Raw genomic sequence first — 18365 nt, forward strand, 5'->3', positions numbered from 1 at the left:
TTACTCTTCATGGTAGAAAAATTATTTTTTAAATCGATATATTAAGTTGTAAAATGTATTTACTGTTAGTTTTATTTAACAGATGAACTTTATTATTACTTTATTCTTGACATAAAACACCAAGTTAAAGCAGTGATTTTCTTTTTGTGTTCTGTAGAAATCTGATTATTAAATCAGAATACTTTAACATATTTATATATAAGGAAAGAGTTACGGAAAAGTCAAGCTATCTCCCAAAGAAAGTGTGCCTAAAAAAAACCAAAACAGCTCGAAACATGGTGTTAACGGTGGTCTTCTTAAATATGGTGGTATGGGTTAGGTCAAAGTATTATCCTAAAAGAAACTGTTATGATTGTAGCAGTTGAAATTAAGATTGGACTATTTTTTAATCTTTTAAAACTATATAGTAAAGGGGGATCTATATAGGACTATACTAAATAAAACCTAGTTCCGTTCACTAAGGAGATTGTCTCACTTCTCCCACCCCCCTCAAAGGAGGGGTTGGGAAATACTTTAGACTTGGAAAGACTCATGAGACGCTGTGTGGCCACTGTGAGTTTTGGAAATGTTGTTTTTAGGCTGTTTTAATTTCTTTTCAATCAGGAATTGGAAACTGCAACAGTAGTGTCTGTCCCTAAGGGAATCCATCTCGGGAAGCTGTCATGTAGTAAATTGTTACCTGCTGACACTGGCATGTCTAGTTTGTATTGACTTGCTAACTGAAATTAGTTCTACTAAAATGCATCTAATTTTTTAAGGCCATTTGGTCTTGCTTCAGTTATTAATGTTATTCAGCCAGTTGAGTCTATCACTGAGAATAGATGTGTAAAATGGATATCTAGAATTGCTAGTCAATCTTAAGACTTAAAGTGTTAAGAAATTGTTCTTATTGCCCTTGTTCACAACATTTAAACCATTTATTTTTAACTTAAAGAATTTACAGGTAATGACAAATTGGTCATATTACTGTAAAGCTTTCTATTATCAATATATTATTATCTACTGACAAGAGATATCCTTAGTATTTTCCTTTATTAAGAATTATGTCCCTGGCTGATGTGGTTCATTGGATTGAGTGCTGACCTGCAAACCAAAAGGTCACAGGTTCAATTCCCAGTCAAGGCACATGCCTGGGTTGTGGCTCAGGTTCCCCAGTTGGGGGCGCACAAGAGACAACCAATTGCTGTATCTCTCACACATTGTTATTTCTCTTTCCCTCCCTTCCCTTCTCTCTAAAAAGTAAATACATAAAATCTTTAAAAAAAAAACAAACAAGAATTCTGCTTGCATAATATTTTAATGTCTTAGTTGCCTGAGTTGATGTCGTCTTCTCCCACATAGGAGAAAAGGTTTCTGACAGCTCAGTTACAGGAAATAAAGAACCAGAGTTTGAATCTTTTCCAAAGGAGAGATGAAATGGATGAACTAGAGGGATTCCAGCAACAGGAGCTGAGTAAAGTAAAACACATGGTGCGCATTTTTGTTTTAGTCACCAAACACTGAATAGGTTATTAATTGTTCTGATTTTGCTAGTCATCCCCCTCTCAGTACTGATAAACAGCCCAGTATCCTTTGATATTAAGCATATTTTTATTTTTCAATTTATTAAAGTGGAAAAGTTCGGTTTGATTTGCTTTTCTTTCTTTTTCACTGCTGGGCATATAAGGCCACTTAGAAGCCCACAAAAATGTAATGAAGGTTTGGTTATTGGTCTAGATTTTTATTTGAAATTATGTTTCTTAGTAGTGACTCAGTGAAACTTTATCTTTGTGTCAGCTTTTAAAAAAAGAAGAAAGTCTGGGGAAAATGGAGCAAGAGTTGGAGGCACAAACCAGAGAACTTAGTCGCACCCAGAAGGAGTTGATGACTTCCAATCAGATGTCATCAGACTTAAGGCAGAAGCTAGAAGAATCGCAGAGACGCTGCTCAGCGCTGGAAGAGCAGAGGTTCTCGCTTGGTCTGTGGGGCCCATGGGAAGTGGTGTTAGTGTAGCTCTGGCTGTAACCCGCCCACTACTCCCCATTACTCTTTGCAACACTTTCTGATCTCAGCTCTGGCACAGGTTCTGGGCTTGCCCTTCTCTGCCTAGGGCTCAGGACCCCCACCCCCAAACTCTCATTCCCTTTCACCTCCCTAAGCTCAGAACTCCTCCAACCATGCTGAGCAATTCAGTATATTTTAGTTTCTATTGAGACACCAAAGGCAGATCAGGATTTCTTGCTTAAACCTGGGTGGAATTTTTCTCTTTGGGCTTCTGCTTCAGAGAGGGCCAGGGAGTCTTCTCCACTGATAATCTTCACATGGTGAATGTTTGCAGCCCTGACATCTAAAGAACCACTGTATTTTTCCTGCAGAAGAGTGTGTATTAGATGAGATATCCAAATTTGTTCATTGTCTGCTTTCTTTCAATGAAGAGATCTCGTGACAGCTTTAAAAACAGGTGCGGAAAATAAGATCACAGCCCTGGAGCAAAAGGAACAAGAGCTCCAAGCTTTCATTCAGCAGCTTTCCATTGATTTGCAAAAGGTAAGTGAAACAAAAACATAAAATAAAAAAATAAAGAGCCCAGACCAATGTGGCTCAGTTGGTTGGGCATCCATTGTTTAGCAGATCAAAAGGTTGCCTGTTCGATTCCCAGTAGTGCATGTGCCTGGGTTGCAGGCTTGGTCCCCATTTGGGGTGCAAATGAGAGGCAACTGATAGATGTTTCTCTCTCACATCAATTCTTCTTTCCCTTCTCCTCTCTCTGTAGATACATACATATATATATACATACATACATACAAAGAAACAAAAAGGTAAGGAGAGCACTGGGAGTGGACCTGGGTCCTAGGATTCATGAGTGGGGTAGAAACCGATTCTGTCAGAAGTTTCCACCTCAGGACGGTTCCCGAAGCCTGGCACTCATGCAGCCCGCATTGCCCCAGTTCCTGGTCTAGCCAGGCCTCGTTCACAGGGACGTGGCCACGCAGCTGGGCAGGGGCGGCTTAACGGAGGAGATCAGTGTTGTCCTGGCAGGAATTCTCAGCGTGCCATTTGGCCTACTCAAATATGTTTTAAAATTGTACATGAGGGACCCTGAGCACAAGACAATGTCATAGTCATGGTCACCACGGCCCAAGTTGCACGTTTGTCATTCCTGGCTTACTCCAATGTGTTCAAAAGCACATAAATGATATCATTACAATTTCTTTTTTCTTTTGGCCAACATGCATTTGTTGCCCTCCTACTGTAGGTATGTGCCAAATTCTGAGAGTATAAAAGTGAACACTAATAACGTTGATTGTAAAGTAGTGTTTCTCGGTGGTTTGCTTCTTATCACTGTTTTGAGCAGAACAGTTTGTACTGTGTGATTGTCCCATGCATTGCAGGACATTGAGCTGTCCTGAACCACAGGTTCTGGATGCCGACATTGACAACCCAGCCCTTCCCCTGCTGTGACGGAACACCCCCTAGAGGGCGTTCCTTGCATTCTACCCTCACTGCCTGGGAACTTCTAATCTCACATGCACGGGGGACTGTAGCATTGTTACAGCGCAGTCAGATTCATGTAAACGGAAGGCTGTGTGCCCCTTCCAGCTGAGCACCAGCACACTCATGGGTACCTAAACGGAAACTCCGAGAGGTGATACACCTTGCTCAGATTTATCCAGTAAGTGACGGAGCTGGATTCTAACCCAAGTCTTTCTCCAAAACTCATGTTTGTTCTGGGCTTTTGCCTCACAACATGGAGCACCCAGTAAATAGGTCTTACACAAATGAATGACTGTGATACAAGGTCTCTGTCCTCAGTGAACTGAAAATTTAGACACATACAGCGTTCACTTTTAGAGGCTTACAACTTTAGTATGCAACTCAAACCTCCTGTGACCGTGAGAAAAACATTCACAACTCAACAGGTCCCAAGTAAATGAAACAGGTCTTTCACATCCAAAGGCATGCTATAGGAGAGTGCATTTCCAGCACAGGAGTCAAGGAGTTCTTCCTGGAGGATCTGGAATTTCAAGGATGGGCAGGACAGCAGGAGACAGAGAAAGCAGAAGGGTACAGCATACATTTGGGGGCTGGGCGTGGAGGGGATAACAGATACAAAACTTTGGGATTGAAGGGACCCTTTGATATCAATTAGAACTATTCATTTTATAATTGGAAAAACTAATTGTCCAGATGCTGGTAATACTAAGTTCCCACATTCATTCTAAAAATATGATTTGAGCTTTATTATATGCCAGGCTCTGTGCTGTGCTAAGTGTTAGAAATGCTGTGGTGAGCCAAATGGATACAGCTTATAGTCTAGCAGGGAAGACTGGCGTTAATTAAGGCTTACTCACATAAGTGTGTGATTACAAACTGGTACGCGTGCTGTGAAGGAAGACCACAGGGTGTGGTGCGGCCCTATAAGAGGGCGTCAGGTTTGATCTAACCTTGGAGTCACAGACCACTTGTGTCCCGCAGCCTTGATTAGTTACAGGCATTTTTGGTCAATTCATTCAACTTTCTACACAGATGATCATGTCCTCTGCACATACGGTTTTTATGTTTTTCTTCCTAACCTGTACACCTGCTATTTCCTTTCTTGCCTTATTGCAGTAGCAAGGACTTCCAATACAGTGTTGCACAGGAGTGGTGAGAGGGGACGTTGCCTTGCCTTGTAACTGATCTTAGTGGGAAAGCTTTGAGGTTCCTCGCCACACCGTTAAGTGTGATGCGAGCTGTAGCGCATTAGGTGCTGAGGGCCTGATTTAAAGCCGCCCGAGTGGAGAAGGGGACTCCACGTGGGGTGTGGTGCACAGAGTCTAAGTGGAAATTGGCAACTGGTTCTTCCTCTGTTCCTAGCTCTGCCTGACGCAGGGACTTGTGTTTGTTCTTTTGGTTTTCACTGGAAAGGGTCACTTGTATATTTCAAGTTCAGATTGATATGTGGTAGAATGAGTACAAGCTTTGGACCCAGAAGACCTGGGTTTGAATCTGTTACCTATCGCTAAGGACTAGGCTTAGTCCTTACGATTCAGTTGCCCTGTGAAGGGACACAGTGAGGGGTGGTTGTGAGGACTAGTGGCAGTGGGACAGGCTTGCACGTGCTCTGAAAACTCGCTGCTGGTGCTGCTGTTCAGTGCTATCACAGTCATTACCATCACTGCTAGTAACGTTATTGGTAAGAGACCCATAAAGACGGATCAATATGGCAAAAACTTAGTTTCTCCTTCCTGTTAAAGTCCCTCTCCCATCTGTGTTCTCTGCCTTGCATAATGTTACCATTCATCCATCCCCAGCCCACCACACCATCAGAGCTGAAGCAATAGACTGGAGTAAAGAATTGGGCAGCGGTTGGTTTGGGCTGAGGTGTAAGAGGCACAGCAGCTCTCTTGTGGCCCCTGTGTGAGCCAGGGTGTGTATCATCTTTGGTTGCAGAAGTTCTCTCTTACGCCTTAAGGCAGCTGCATTGGCATCCTTGCTGCTTCATCTAGCCCCACATTTCCGGGAGCACGGTTCTGTGGGACATTGTGGGGCTGGCAGGGAGCTTCCTGCATGGGATTATCTCTGCTGGGTTTTAGTATCAGGGTAAAGATGCTGGACTCTGGATTAATAGGATTAAAACATGCTTGATGAGAGTGAGGAGACCCGTTCCTTTAGCTAGTGAATCATCGCAGTGAACCTAGTCATTTTAAGGAGGAGAAGCATCTTCCCAGGGTCCAGGGTAGATTCCACAGAGGTAGGAGCGTGGCTCCTTCCCAGGCTGTCCCAGGTTGCTTAAATTGGGGCACGCATTTGCCTCCTGGTGAACAAAGTCTGAACTGGGTGCCCAAGTGGCACTGGGTTCTGATTTTGTATCTTTTTTGTCCCATTTTCAGGGAAGATTTCCTAGCTGGATACTCTTCTGGAATGCAGTTGAGAACAATTTCAGGGAAACACGACAGTCCTAGAGGAGACAGGAAGGGAGGGAGAAAAGATTTGTAGTGTAATGTCATCTCTGCTTTCACCCACAGGTCACTGCTGAAACTCAGGAGAAAGAAAAGCTCATCACCCATTTCCAGGAGAAAGTCACGTCCTTAGAGAAGAGACTGGAGCAGAACTTATCAGGAGAAGAACAGGCACAGGAACTCCTGAAAGAGGTAATGAACTCTCTGTGGGCCGGCCAGTGTTGGGCAGGAGATTTCCTAAAACCCTGGAGTTTCAGGTCCTGAGAGTCTGCAAACAGCTAGGTGAGAGGAGCACTCCCTCCGGCTTTTGATTGTCCTGCTTGCAGCAGGACACAGCCTCGTGTCACCTGTGTGTGACATGTCTTCCTCAGGGAAAGCTTTGTTCAGAGATGCATATGTATAAATAGTACCCTGATCACCAGTGAACCCCACCTAGGGATTTGCTCCACTTGGACTGTCTTGTACTGCTCTGTTCGCTTCTCCCTTTGGCACTTTCCATTGCCCAAGGAGGACAGTTACCATCTGCCTTTGGCTTGAGCAAAACTGCTTTGGGTGGTAAGTGGACTCTCCTTAGCTGAGGGAGGCTATTGAGAAGGCTGACCTTCTGTCCAGTTGCGTAGGTGAACTTGCTTTCTCATCAGGTCTGAGCTCCTTGTCTGTCCACATTCCTGTCCTCCTCTTCTGTACCAGTGATGGGCCTCACCACGACAAAGGTGACAAAGCCAAGGCCTTGCACCTAGATTAAACCCTCACTTTCTGTCTTCAGTTAGTTTCCGTCTCCACTGCCACTGTTGTCCTCGAGGGCTTCCAGCAACTCTAACCTAGTTCATGTTAGAAGTCGCCAACCGGCCCACCAGCCACCAGCGTCAGTCTGCCCTCCTCCACCGTCTGACACAGCCCTCCACCAGTGCTGCCCAGCTGCTCCTCCAAACTTGGAGATCTTCCCTGGTTCCTCCCCCCGCAGTCGGCAGTGCGTGTACTGTGGGTTCTAGAGTGTAAATTAATGTCTAGAGCCAGACTAGGCTTGTGTCTCACCTCCACTGTTTATTAGTGACTTAGAGCTAGTAATGTAATTTCTTTGTGTTTTTTCTCTCTCTAAAACAGGGCTATTAATTGTACCAAATGCATAGGCTTGTTACTAGGGTTAAATGAGTTACAGTATATAAAGTGCTTAGAATGAGGCTTACAACATAGTAGGGTCTTAATATATTTCAGCTATTAATATTATAATCATGATTGTGCCACTGTCATTATTATTCAAGTTTAGTGTGCATAGGAATTACTTGGGGAGTTCATTAAAAGTGTATGTGTCTCTGGCCCTACACTCAGAAATTCTGATTTCTGGAGAAATTGGCCTGGACTAAAGCCTCAAGTTTAACAAAGTGTTATAAGTTTCAGTGCCAGTGTTTGGACGACTCCACTTTGAAAAATGCTGCCTACAGAATTAAATCCAAACTCCGTGCTGCAGCACAGAAAGCTTCTATGCTCTGGCCCTTTACCTCACCTTCCAGTCTGGTTTCTTGACCAGAACCCACCATTGCTCTTATCTTTTGGCAAGTCATAGCTCCCGAATATCCCAGGTGGTTTCACACCTTCAGTGGTCATCCCTCTGCAGGGTATCCCTCACTACCCCGCACCCCGTCCCTGCCACCTGTGAATTAGGAAGCCTCCCACTTCCCTGAGTCCGTGAGCCTCTGCTGCTCTGTGCTCCTCCTTGTGAATAGATTGCATTCTATTATATAATTTGTTTGTTACTCTTTTTCCCCAGCCTCAAGGGTAAAGGACTGTGTCAAATTTATCTATGTGTACTTTATGATATGTGAATTTTTATCTTTTACTCTTCTTTCCACTTACAGAAAACAATTGCCGAGCAGAATTTGGAGGACACCAGATGGCAGCTCTCGGTAGCCAGAAGCAGCCAGGCCAAGGCCATTGACATCCTGGAGATGCGGGTACTGACCTCACTCCCCATGATCGCAGTGTCTGGGTGGTGGCCTGGTTGGGTGACCTGGTTGTGGCTGAGAATCCCCTTGGGTCAGAGGTTTTCTTTTGAAGGGGCTGTTTTTGGATCTCACTTATGTAGGCATTTTCTTTATTCTTGCCACTTTATCATCATCGTTCCACACAGAGTTTTCTTCTTGTTTGTTATTTCCTTTTATCCCCGTTTCTCTTCTCCCAAGAGAAACCATTCTGACATGGTTTGTGAAGACTAATCCTCCTATTGTAGGGTTACCCTAAAATATGTGGCATTGTTTGGTGTGCACATGTATGGATTTATGTAAGTAATATAGCCACGTGTGTCTTCTCTCTTGCTTTCAGCTGCTCCATCCTCTGTGTCTACTTTACTGCACGTACTTGCTCTACTTTGTGGTTATTTTCTAGGTGATAGACATACTGACTGCCTTCCTACTGTCACCACAGATGACACTGCAGTGAACACCCTTATCCCTGTCACCTTAAGGAGGAGAGAGAATGCATGTGACCTACTGAGACTAACTAGGAAAGGATGTTCCCAGCAGGGCTGCACCTGGTGCTAACCCCAGCATGCACAGGGGTTCCTGTGTCTGCATCTGGGGGCTTTTCTAGCATTGGGGTTGCCCAGTCTTTTCATTGCTTGCCAGTTTAAAGAGTGGGAAGTGGTGGGAAGAACACGATCTCTGTGGGGCCTCTTTAATGAGAGCTCTAATCCCATTCATGAGGGCTCTACCCTGGGACCCAAGCCCCTCCCAAAGGCCCCACATCAGCATCTCAGCAGATGAATTGTGACAGGGAAGGGGGAGGGGAGGTGACCTCAGACTTTCAGATCATAGCAATTTAGCTCATTTTATAAAATCATACTTCCTAATAAATATATTATAAGGTATATTTTTCCTCTAAATATAGCTTTATTTTTATTATAATACCATTCTATTTCTGAATATCCATTTTTTTATTGTGGTAACATATATGTAACGTAAAATTTACCATTTCTACCATTTCTCGGTGCACAGTGCAGTGGCATTAGGTACATTCCCACTGCTATGCAGCCGTCACCACACTCCATCTCCAGCGCTGCTTCACCCTCTCCTACTGAAACTCCACGCCCGTTAAACAGTAGCTCCCCAGCCCTGGCTGCGGTGGCTCAGTGGATTGAGCGCCGGCCTGTGAACCACAGGGTCACTGGTTCAGTTCTCCGTCAGGGCACATGTCTGGGCTGTGGGCCAGGTTCCCTTTGGAGGCGTGTGAGAGGCAACCAACTGATGTTTCTCACACATTGATGTTTCTCTCCCTCCCTCTCCCTCTTCTGCAAATAAATAAAATTGTTAAAAAAATAAAAATAAACAGTAACTCCTCATTCTCTCCTCCCCCACCCCTGGTGACCGCCATTCCACTTTCTATGTCTGTGGATTTGACGGATCTAGGTACCTCATGTTAGTGACATCATACAGCATTTGTCTTTTGTGGCTTGGCTTACTTCACTTACCATGATGTCCTCAAGGTTTATCCATGTTGTAGGATGTGTCAGAATTTCCTTTGTAAGGCTGAATAAGCCACTTTAAGACTTTTGTTCCATTGTGTGGATGTACCACGTTTTGCTAATCCGTTCATTTGTCCATGGACGTTTGAGTTGTTTCCGCCTTTTAGTTCTTGCAGGTAATGCTGCTTGAGCACCAGGGTAGCGCAGTGACCAAGGTTATGAACGAGGTTGTGGCGAGGGTTCATACTTTCACTTCCCTTAGGTATATCGTATGTATACCTGGGAGTGGATTTGCTGGGACATAATGGTAACTCTGTGCTTAACCTTTTGAAGCTCTGAAATCCTTCTTGAGTTCTACCTCTAACTGGGGCTTGAGTAGATGTTTTCTGAACCTAGGCCAGGAGTTTAAAAAGCTAGGTTTCAGTCCTGTCTCTACCACTGATAACAGTTATGATCATGGACAGTTAACATTACTGGTCTCTCCTGTGGAAGTACCCACACAGTTTCAATGGGGTTGTCAGTTAGACCATGGGATGCGAATGTACCTGAGGAACCATGAGACCCAAAAATACCCTTTCCTCATTGGGTGCCTCCTTATCCTTGACAAAGCTCCAGCCTGCTCTGTGCTTATGTTTCAGCAGTAAAGTTCCCCACTGGCAGACCTTACTCCACAAACAAGGGACTTTATCAGAGAAATTGGCAGAGGGGGCTTGGGTCAGATAAAAATGCCCCACCAGAGAGTCAGGTCTAGCTAAGAGCTGGACAGTGCGTTGTCACCCTGCCCACTGGGCCAGCCTCGTGTCTGAGTGCAGGGCCAGGTACGTCGCAGTCAGACTTGGTCAGCATTTATGGAATGAATGACCAAAATTTGTGTCATAGCAGCAACCCCAGCTCCATCCCAGGGAATCTATCCTAAGGAAGTGATTCAAACCAGGCCAGCAAATCTGCATAAAGATACTACTGCCATTCTTATTTGGATGGGAGAAGGCCTGCACAGTAGGCAGTGGAGCCGTAAATTCTGAAACACCTTTCTAGAAAATAATCTCAGGTGTGAAGACCACATGGAAACACAGAAGAAAACTTGATTGGGGAAGGAAAATACAAAGTTTTACTAGGATTGTATACAAAGCTATTTTTTTAAGTCGTAAAAATAGATTAGAAGGAAATACATTAGGATGATAGTGGTTTTTTAAAAAAAATAAATAAATAAATAAATAAAAGACGATTGTGCCCGGAATGGTGTGGCTCAGTGGATTGGGTGCTGGCCTGGAAACCAAAAGATCACCTGTCTGATTCCCAGTCAGGGCACATACCTGGGTTGCTGGCCTGGTCCTCAGTTGGGGGCTCGCAAGAGGCAACCAATTGATGTTTCTGTCCCCCACTTCCTCCCTTCCCCTCTCTCTAAAAACAAATAAATTTTTTACAGAAAGGATGATAGTGTTTTCTAGTGGTAGACTTAAACTGATTTGGTGTTGAAAGCCATTTGTTCTTATTCTCGGCCTCTTTTCCCCTCTCAGGTGAATGAACTAGAGCAGAGCCTGCAGGCCTCTGAGGAGAAGCTGATGCAGAGCAGGGTCATCGCCGCCACTCAGGAAGCTCAGATTCAGGAGCTTGTAAGTGGTTATTGTGGCTGCTGTGTCCCAGGCCCTCGAGGCTGTCGCTTTACGCCTTTGCACATGCCCAACCTCACTCCCAACTTCTGGAATGGTCTCTGGACCTGACTTTAGATACAGTTGTTGCGCTGGGTGAAGGCAGCTGGGCAGCTGCAGGCAGAGGGAGTCAGGACCTAGCAGAGGCTCTGGGTTTCCCAGAGGGGCAGTGACCGGCTAATTCCCACCTGACAGAGGGCCCTGGCCAGCTCTGGGACTGTGGCAGTGGCAGCACCCCTGGCACTCACACCTCAGCGACAGCCAGGGCTGTGGAGAACAGGTCCAGGCTCTGGGGAGAAGATGGCAAGGGCTTGGCCAGTTGTCACAGCCCCAGGCGAGGTGTTGAGTTAGACGCTAGAGAAATAAGAACGGCACTCATTGCTCAGTCCCCCTGTCCCAGGCACTGTGCTGAGTACTCCTCACCTCTTCTTTCGTCCTTGCAGCAGACCCAAGAGGTATGAACTGTTATCCTCATTCTCTAGAGGAAGCAGGGTCAGAAAGACCAGGTCGCTAGGGCATGGTCTCGAGCTAGTAAATGGCAGAACCAGCATTCTTCTCAGGGCAAGACCCTTGTTCAGCTGTATCACTGGGTTAGGCTGCCTCCCGGGGAAAGCCACCGCCATAGAGGGCAGCACTGAGTACGGTGAGGGAGGGATGTGTCTTAGGATGGGCGGATGCCCAGAGCTGCACTCCCCAGCACCAAGACCAATCCCAGACACCAGCTCCTGAGCAGGCCAGGGCCGGGGGTAATAGGCAGAGCCTGCAGGGAGGGACCATGGTAGCACCCAGGCTGGAGACGGTCGGGAAGGAGAGTTGTATCGGACACCCATCTTTGGGTCACTGAGGAGCAGAATGAGGCCCCCATTTTCCCCATGAATAATTGTCCTCTGTTACCCCCACAGGCCACTGCAAACCAGGAGAGCGGCCGTGCACAACAGCAGTGCAGGGAGCACGTCCATGCGCTGGAGGCCCAGCTCGCTGCCCTCCAGATGGCTCGGGCGGCTGACCAGGCAGCTGCGGAGCGTCAGGTGGTGAGTGAGGGGAGGACTGGGGCCAGCCGCCCAGCACCCGCCTCACAGGACCACCGGCCCTGCTCTGAACCAGGGAACACTCTTTGGGGCAGTTTTTCTCTTCCCAAGAAGACACCCGCTCAGACCAGATGTAAAAAGCTGCTTTTTTTTTTTTTTTTTTTTAAATAAAACCCCCAAACAGATGGCTTTTCTTTTTCCTTGGGCTGCATTAGGACTTCCTGACTCTTCCTGACCAGTCCCATCAGCTTCTTCTCACTGTCTTTCTAAAGCTAGAATTTTTCTTCCCTAACGGCTTCTACTTTCTCTGGTCCCTCTTCCTGTTCCACAGTCTTCAGAATCAAGTGCCTATTTCTTCTTCTGAAGAGTTTGTCCAGTGGTTCTCCCCTCCCCCATTCCCATATCCCCAAAAAAGGCTTGGGGGGCGTTTCTAAAAGTTCAATGTCAAAGAGATAGGACTGTGCCCAGGGGAAATATGGTAAAGAGCTTTTCTTTTTATACATGCTTTTCTCAATTTGCAGAGGGAGCTGGAACAAGAAAATGCGGTCCTTAAAGAAAATAAGAATGAATGTGAACATTCTTTACAACACCACCAACTTGAATTGAAGAAGCTAAAGGTATTTATGTAACTGATTCAGAGTTCCGTAAGAGTGGCATGCCTTTCACTTGGAGAAGGAGTGGAGCTAGCATTTATTTGGTAGTTCTGTTAGGCATCTGCTAGACATTGTCACCTCATCAAGTCCTCTCAGTGATTCAGGACCAGGAAGAATTGTGCTCCTTTTTCAGTTGTCACTGAGTTCCATAGTGAGTTAGTTAGAGGCGGTGCCAGCCTGACTTTTCACCACAGCGCAGAGGTGCAGCTCTCCCGGGCCATCGTCGGGAGCCTCCCAAAGGTGCCACCGTCAGCACCACTGCTGCTGGTCTATGACACAAAGCCTTAGAGGGCTGTGGGGCCCTTCCTGCTCATTTACATCGGCGCCTTGTGCACGAATGAGGACGCAGTCTGCTGGACTGCCGCCCTCCCCTTCTGAGAACCTGGCGCTTTAATCAGGTGCTGCTCCCTTCATTTCCTGGACACACGCGGATGCGGAGGAAAGAGAGGTTCGGCTACTCCCTTCTCGGCCTCCAGGTTCCCCATCCATTCTGTAGTGGGTCATGGGTCATTGCCGTGCTTGCCCGGCGCAGAGATGCTGTGGGGCCTGTGGCCAGGGTCTGCTCTGAGAGCACCCACAGCTGCGGGCCTGCACCGAGTCGGCTCTCAACAGCCGTCTCCCCTAAGAGCTGCAGCTGTTACTGCAGTAGAGCTGTATGTGGCAGCCTGCACTTTGGAGTCAGGTATTTTTTCATGCATTCCTTCAACCAACCTTTGAATACCTGTAGGCACCATTGTAGGTGCTGGGATGTGGCAGTGAGCGAGACGGACGGTCCTCCCTCTCCCTGCCTCCTGGTGGAGCTTGTAACTAGAAACAGCAAGCTAGTGATAACTAGTCATAAATGCTGTAAAGAAAATAAAGCAGGGTGAAGGACAGTGAGTAGGAGGGAGAGGGATTTTAAATATGGAGGCTAAGGTGGGCTTCTGTGATATTTGAGCAAATGTTCTGAATAATGAGAAGGGGCTCACAATGTGAATGTTCGGTCAAGGAATATTCCAGACAGAAGAAATAGCAGAGAGAAAGACACCGAGGCAGAAAAAGATTGGTTTGTTCCGAGAACAGCACAAATGTGGTGTGGAGGCTGCTTGGTGGGCCGGGGAGAACAGGAAGGAAGCCGGGAGGCAGGGAAGACACATGAAGCTCTGAGTGGATAAGTGGTGTGAGTAGTTCCCTTTCTAAACGATGACTCTGGCTCTGGGTGGAGAGTGTTCTCTTAGGACGCAAGTGCGGAAGCAGGAAAACCTGTTAGGAGGCTCAGATACTACTATGCTCTCATGTTTAAGTACATAACAGAGAAAATAGAAAATTTCAGCAGAGATTTGGAAACTCCAAAAAGTGACAGCCGTGTTGAAAAAGAATCAAATTAGCCCTGGCTGGTGTGGCTCAGTGGATTGAGCACCGGCCTGCGAACCAAAGGGTCACTGGTTCGATTCCCAGTCAGGTCACACGCCTGGGTTACAGACCAGGTCCCAAGTAGGGGGCATGTGAGAGGCAACCACACATTGATGTTTCTCTTCCTCTCTTTCTCCCTCCCTTCCCCTCTCTCTAAAAATTAACATAAAAATTTAAAACAAACAAACAAACAGTGAATGAGTTTATCAGCAGATTAGAACCAAAGAGAGAATTAGTGAAAAGAAAGAAAGGGCAGAATGAAATACAGAAATGATAAAAGACATACAGGGGACTGTGAGGTGTTCTGTCATGTGCCACTGGGGGCAGAAGGAGTGAGACAAATGAGTCAGGAGCAGTCATCAAAGAGATGATGGCCGAGAACGTTCCAAGCTGATGAAAGCTGTCAAGTCACAGGTGTAGATGTAAGAAACCCAGACAGGATAAATCGTAAAATCCATATGCAGACACAGCGTGGTAATAGAATTAAAGAAAACCAGTAAAACAAAAACGAAGAAATAGTCACCAAGAGATTGCACCTAAAGGAAGTACTAAAGGGCAGCTTGCAGGTGAAGGAGAATTCTCGGTGGGAGCACGGAGGGTGTAAGGGGGTGAGAAAGGATGGAAAGCGAGGCTTGTTGCAGATTCGCCCACGACAGCAAACAGAAACCTGACCCTGTCAGTCAGGGTGTCCCCGTGGTCCAGTCAGGAGAAGGGAACCACCCCAGGTGTCTGAGTAAGAATTCATGTCCTAATGTAACGTTTGTAATCCGGCAGTAGAACAGGTGAGGGATACCACAAAGGGAGCAACTGAAGGAAGCAGCTCCCAACCTTAGGACGAAGAACTCAGTGAAGAGGTCGGAGTCACTAAGTTCAGGAATTAAGAGCAGGAGCCCCACAGATCTGACCCTCGGGCCTCGGGCGGGCACAGTACAGCTGGCACTTGGGTCGTGTGTTGGGGGGTAGGGCTGAGTGAAGTCAGCCCTCGCGTGGGAGAGACTGCACGGGACGGCAGGGCTGTCTCCTGCAGACGCTGCAGGCCGAAGCAGCAGCAGTGTTGCGCACAGGAACAGGAAGCGGACAGGAAGGAGCAAGTCTTTTCCTCCCTCCTCCTGCCTTCCAGTCTCCCTTGAGCTTCCTCCTGTTGGCGGCAGGCAACACGGAGCCAGCTGGGTGAGCAGACAGAAGCGGGGTGTGCGGGGTCCCAGGTGGGAGTCACGGAGCAGAACGTGGAAAGGCAGGTGTGGGCTGAGAGGCAGCAACTCAGAGCCAGCGCCCACAGGCTGTTTAGAAGTGTGGTTCATTTCCACCTGTTTGGGAAATTTCCTCAGTTCTGGGATTTCTAGTTTAGTACCGTTATGGTCCGTTACTACTATGAATGATTTCAACCCTCTGATAATTCTTTAGACTTGTTTTAAGACCCAAGTTTACCTGGTAAACGTTTACCAAGTTTACCTTAGTAAACATTTCAGTGAACTTGAAAATAATATATTTCTGCTGCTGTCAGGGAGAACATCCTAGAAATGCTAATTAGGTCAAGTCGGTAGTATTGTTCACATCTTCTGTATGTTTCTGATTTTTTGTGTCTGCTTGTTCCATCAGTTACTGAGAGGGGCGTGCTGATCTTGCCCTGTGATCACGCACTTGTCTCTTGCTCCCTTCAGTTCTGTCAGTCTTTGCTTCAGGAATTTTGAAGCACTCTTCTTAGGTGTGTACGTATTTAGAACTGTTTGCATCCGTATTTTTCAATAGAGCTGTTCACTGAGCTTCTCGGGGTAGGCGTCCCCAGCTGCAGAGGGCTGCATGGGTGGGCAGCCTGGGGGCTCCCACGGGGAACCGGCGCTGTGCAGCCCAAGGTCCTACAGGGTCTGTGCCTGCAGTGGCAGCACAGACCGCAGAGACACCTAGCCGCCGCTCTGGGTGCCAGCCCCGCCCTTCACTAGCCGATTCTTGAGGGAACTCAGTTTCCTTCTTTAAACCCTTGCCCTCAAGAGGACTGCCCTGAGGATCAAGCGTGACTGTGGCTGGGAAGTTCCTGGCAGGGAGGCGCTTAGTCTCTGCTTCCTGCCCGGACCTGCTTCCCTGTCCTCTCGCTCACCTTCCGTGTCCTGTCCTCTTAGGCACCAGCAGTCACAGAATCTCTTCTTGGAAACTTCCCCAGAAAAGCTTCTGCAGAGGCGTGGCATTTCGGTCCTCCTCCCCACCGGGGCAGGCGGGGCCAGGGGTACATAGCTCCACCCAGCCTGAAACCTCTTGCCCCTTCTCTGGAGAACAGCGTCCCCGGTGAGGGGAATGGTCTGGGGTAGTTCAAGGTCTCACCACCAGCCTTTTGCATTCAGGCACAGTTATCCTTGACAGGTAGAGGTGGAATCAGGAAGGTCAGTTCTGACAGCTGCATGGCAGGAGCCAGAATGCCCCTGGCTATTAACCCCTCCTACTGGATAGTAGAGTTGAGATTTCTAGGAGGAGGGAAGTAGCTCACAGAACCAGAAGAACTTGTCTGACTGGAACCAGGGCCTCAGGTGCTCTTCTCTGCCTGGTCACCCAACTCTTATCCTTGCTTTTCTCCACAACGTAGCCTGCATCCTACAGATTGGGAGGGCAGCGCCACAACTGCTCCAGGCTGCGAACATTCCAGCTTAGCAGCCCTGGAGAAAGAGGGCTTCTCCCTCAGCTGCACCGTACATAGTAAAAGGGTTCTGATATGCAAAGGGATTCCGATTGGTTCATCTTGGGTGACAGAGCCACCTTTGGACAAATCGATTTGGCCAGGGGGATGAGGCACTGTGATTAGCCAGGCCTTTATCACAGGCGGGCGTTGTGGCCACAAAATGGGAGCATCATTATTGGCAGCCCTACCACCCTACGGAATTGTGGGGTGAGAGTAGGGAATAGCAACGGTGAGGCTCTTTCCCCCCAAACGGGGTGATTCTGGGCAGACAGAAACAGCAGACATCTCAGACCAGTAACATGGGCACCTGAGAAGTCACATTACTCATCTGGAGGCTAAAGGGCGAGCGTGGTGTCTGTCTCAAGGAAGACGGCTGATGTGTTTGTCGGGCGAGAGTCTGTGCCCTGGGGAAGGCCTCTCAGGCAGCCAGCCCTGCTCGTGGCAGAAGATACTCTGCGTGCTGGAGTCCAGCAGCCAAAGGCTTGGCTCTGAGCTCAGACAAGTGCTGGCTTGAAACCTCGGGCAAAGTACCTACCCTCTCAATGGCCTTGGTTTCCTCTCTGATAAAATGGGTCGTTTCAGTGAGCCTGTGACATTGTGCCGTATTAAAATTCAGTAATTGCTTATTATTTCTTCTGTAACCGATTGTTCCGCTGCACTACACCATTCACATGAGCCTGAGAGTCTTTCTTCCTGTTCTGTGTTGATTCCAAATGCTGGTCCCTAGCCTTGCCCCCGGCACTGGCTGCTGTGCCCCAGCGTGCGCAGGTTTCCAGAGGGATACTAAAGGCATCCCAGCGAGAGGGCAGCTGGGGAAGCAGGAGTGATGTTAGTCCGGCCCTGCGAGACAGTGCCCACTCTGTGGGCTTCATGACGAGTGAGAGCTGAGATTATACGCTGAGTTTTTGGGCTCAACCTCCGACCCGTTTTCTGGGTTGTAGGAAGAGTGGAGCCAAAGAGAAAGTGTGAGCGTGACAAGAGCTCAAGCCCTGGAGGAGGTGCGGAAGCAGAGGGAAGAGTTCCAGAAACAGGTAGGCTGAAGGGTGATGCCCCCACCTCACTCCCAGGCAGGACCAACCTGCCTCCCCATGTGTCCAGGGCAGGCGGTGGGCACAGGTCTCGGGAATGCTGGCAGCTGTGTGATTCCCCTGAAGTCTCTAAAAAGGTGGGAGGAAAATGTTATAAAGAAACCCTCACCCCATAGGATGGTCTTTTTGATTTGTGATGGTCAGTTATTATAAATGTCACCTGGAAAAAGCCCATACCCAGGTTACCTACTGGGCTCTGATTCTGGGAGGTGGGCCATATACACCTGAGCTCTCAGCCCGGAGGGAGAGAAGAGCCTGTCTTTGAAGACATCGGCCCCAGACCTTCTAGTGAGTTGGCTCTAGGCCTTGGGTAGGTCCTTAACAGAGCCTCAGGGTTGCCTTTGATAATCACACCTTCTGAGAGGTCATAATGAGGTCGGGTATAGCAAACGCCAGGCACATCGCAGGCACTCTGGACACGGAAGTCACGGTTACAACAGCTTGTTGGAAGTCTGAGAAGAATGGCTATGTCTGTGGCCACCCCAGTGCAGGCCAGAGGGGCGGGGAGA

The 18365-nt window shown here is 47.7% G+C and overlaps 1 protein-coding gene across 6 annotated transcripts in view; it reads left to right on the forward strand.

Moving 5' to 3' along the window:
• GOLGA1 (golgin A1) overlaps positions 1-18365 on the forward strand; it is a 42226-nt gene that overhangs the window by 14839 nt on the left and 9022 nt on the right. For all 6 annotated transcript variants that reach the window (XR_002974943.4, XM_053920735.2, XM_024562029.4 and 3 more), the window contains 9 exons: positions 1342-1470; positions 1777-1946; positions 2415-2526; positions 5988-6113; positions 7778-7873; positions 10896-10991; positions 11930-12058; positions 12577-12672; positions 17710-17799. Coding sequence is in view for 5 of the 6 variants with exons in the window: in XM_053920735.2 (XP_053776710.1) it covers positions 1342-1470; positions 1777-1946; positions 2415-2526; positions 5988-6113; positions 7778-7873; positions 10896-10991; positions 11930-12058; positions 12577-12672; positions 17710-17799 (1044 nt within the window). In the remaining variant the exon portion in view is untranslated. The remainder of the gene's footprint in view (positions 1-1341; positions 1471-1776; positions 1947-2414; positions 2527-5987; positions 6114-7777; positions 7874-10895; positions 10992-11929; positions 12059-12576; positions 12673-17709; positions 17800-18365) is intronic.

Source organism: Desmodus rotundus, chromosome 1 (assembly GCF_022682495.2).
Source record: "Desmodus rotundus isolate HL8 chromosome 1, HLdesRot8A.1, whole genome shotgun sequence".
NCBI classification, from domain to species: Eukaryota; Metazoa; Chordata; class Mammalia; order Chiroptera; family Phyllostomidae; genus Desmodus; species Desmodus rotundus.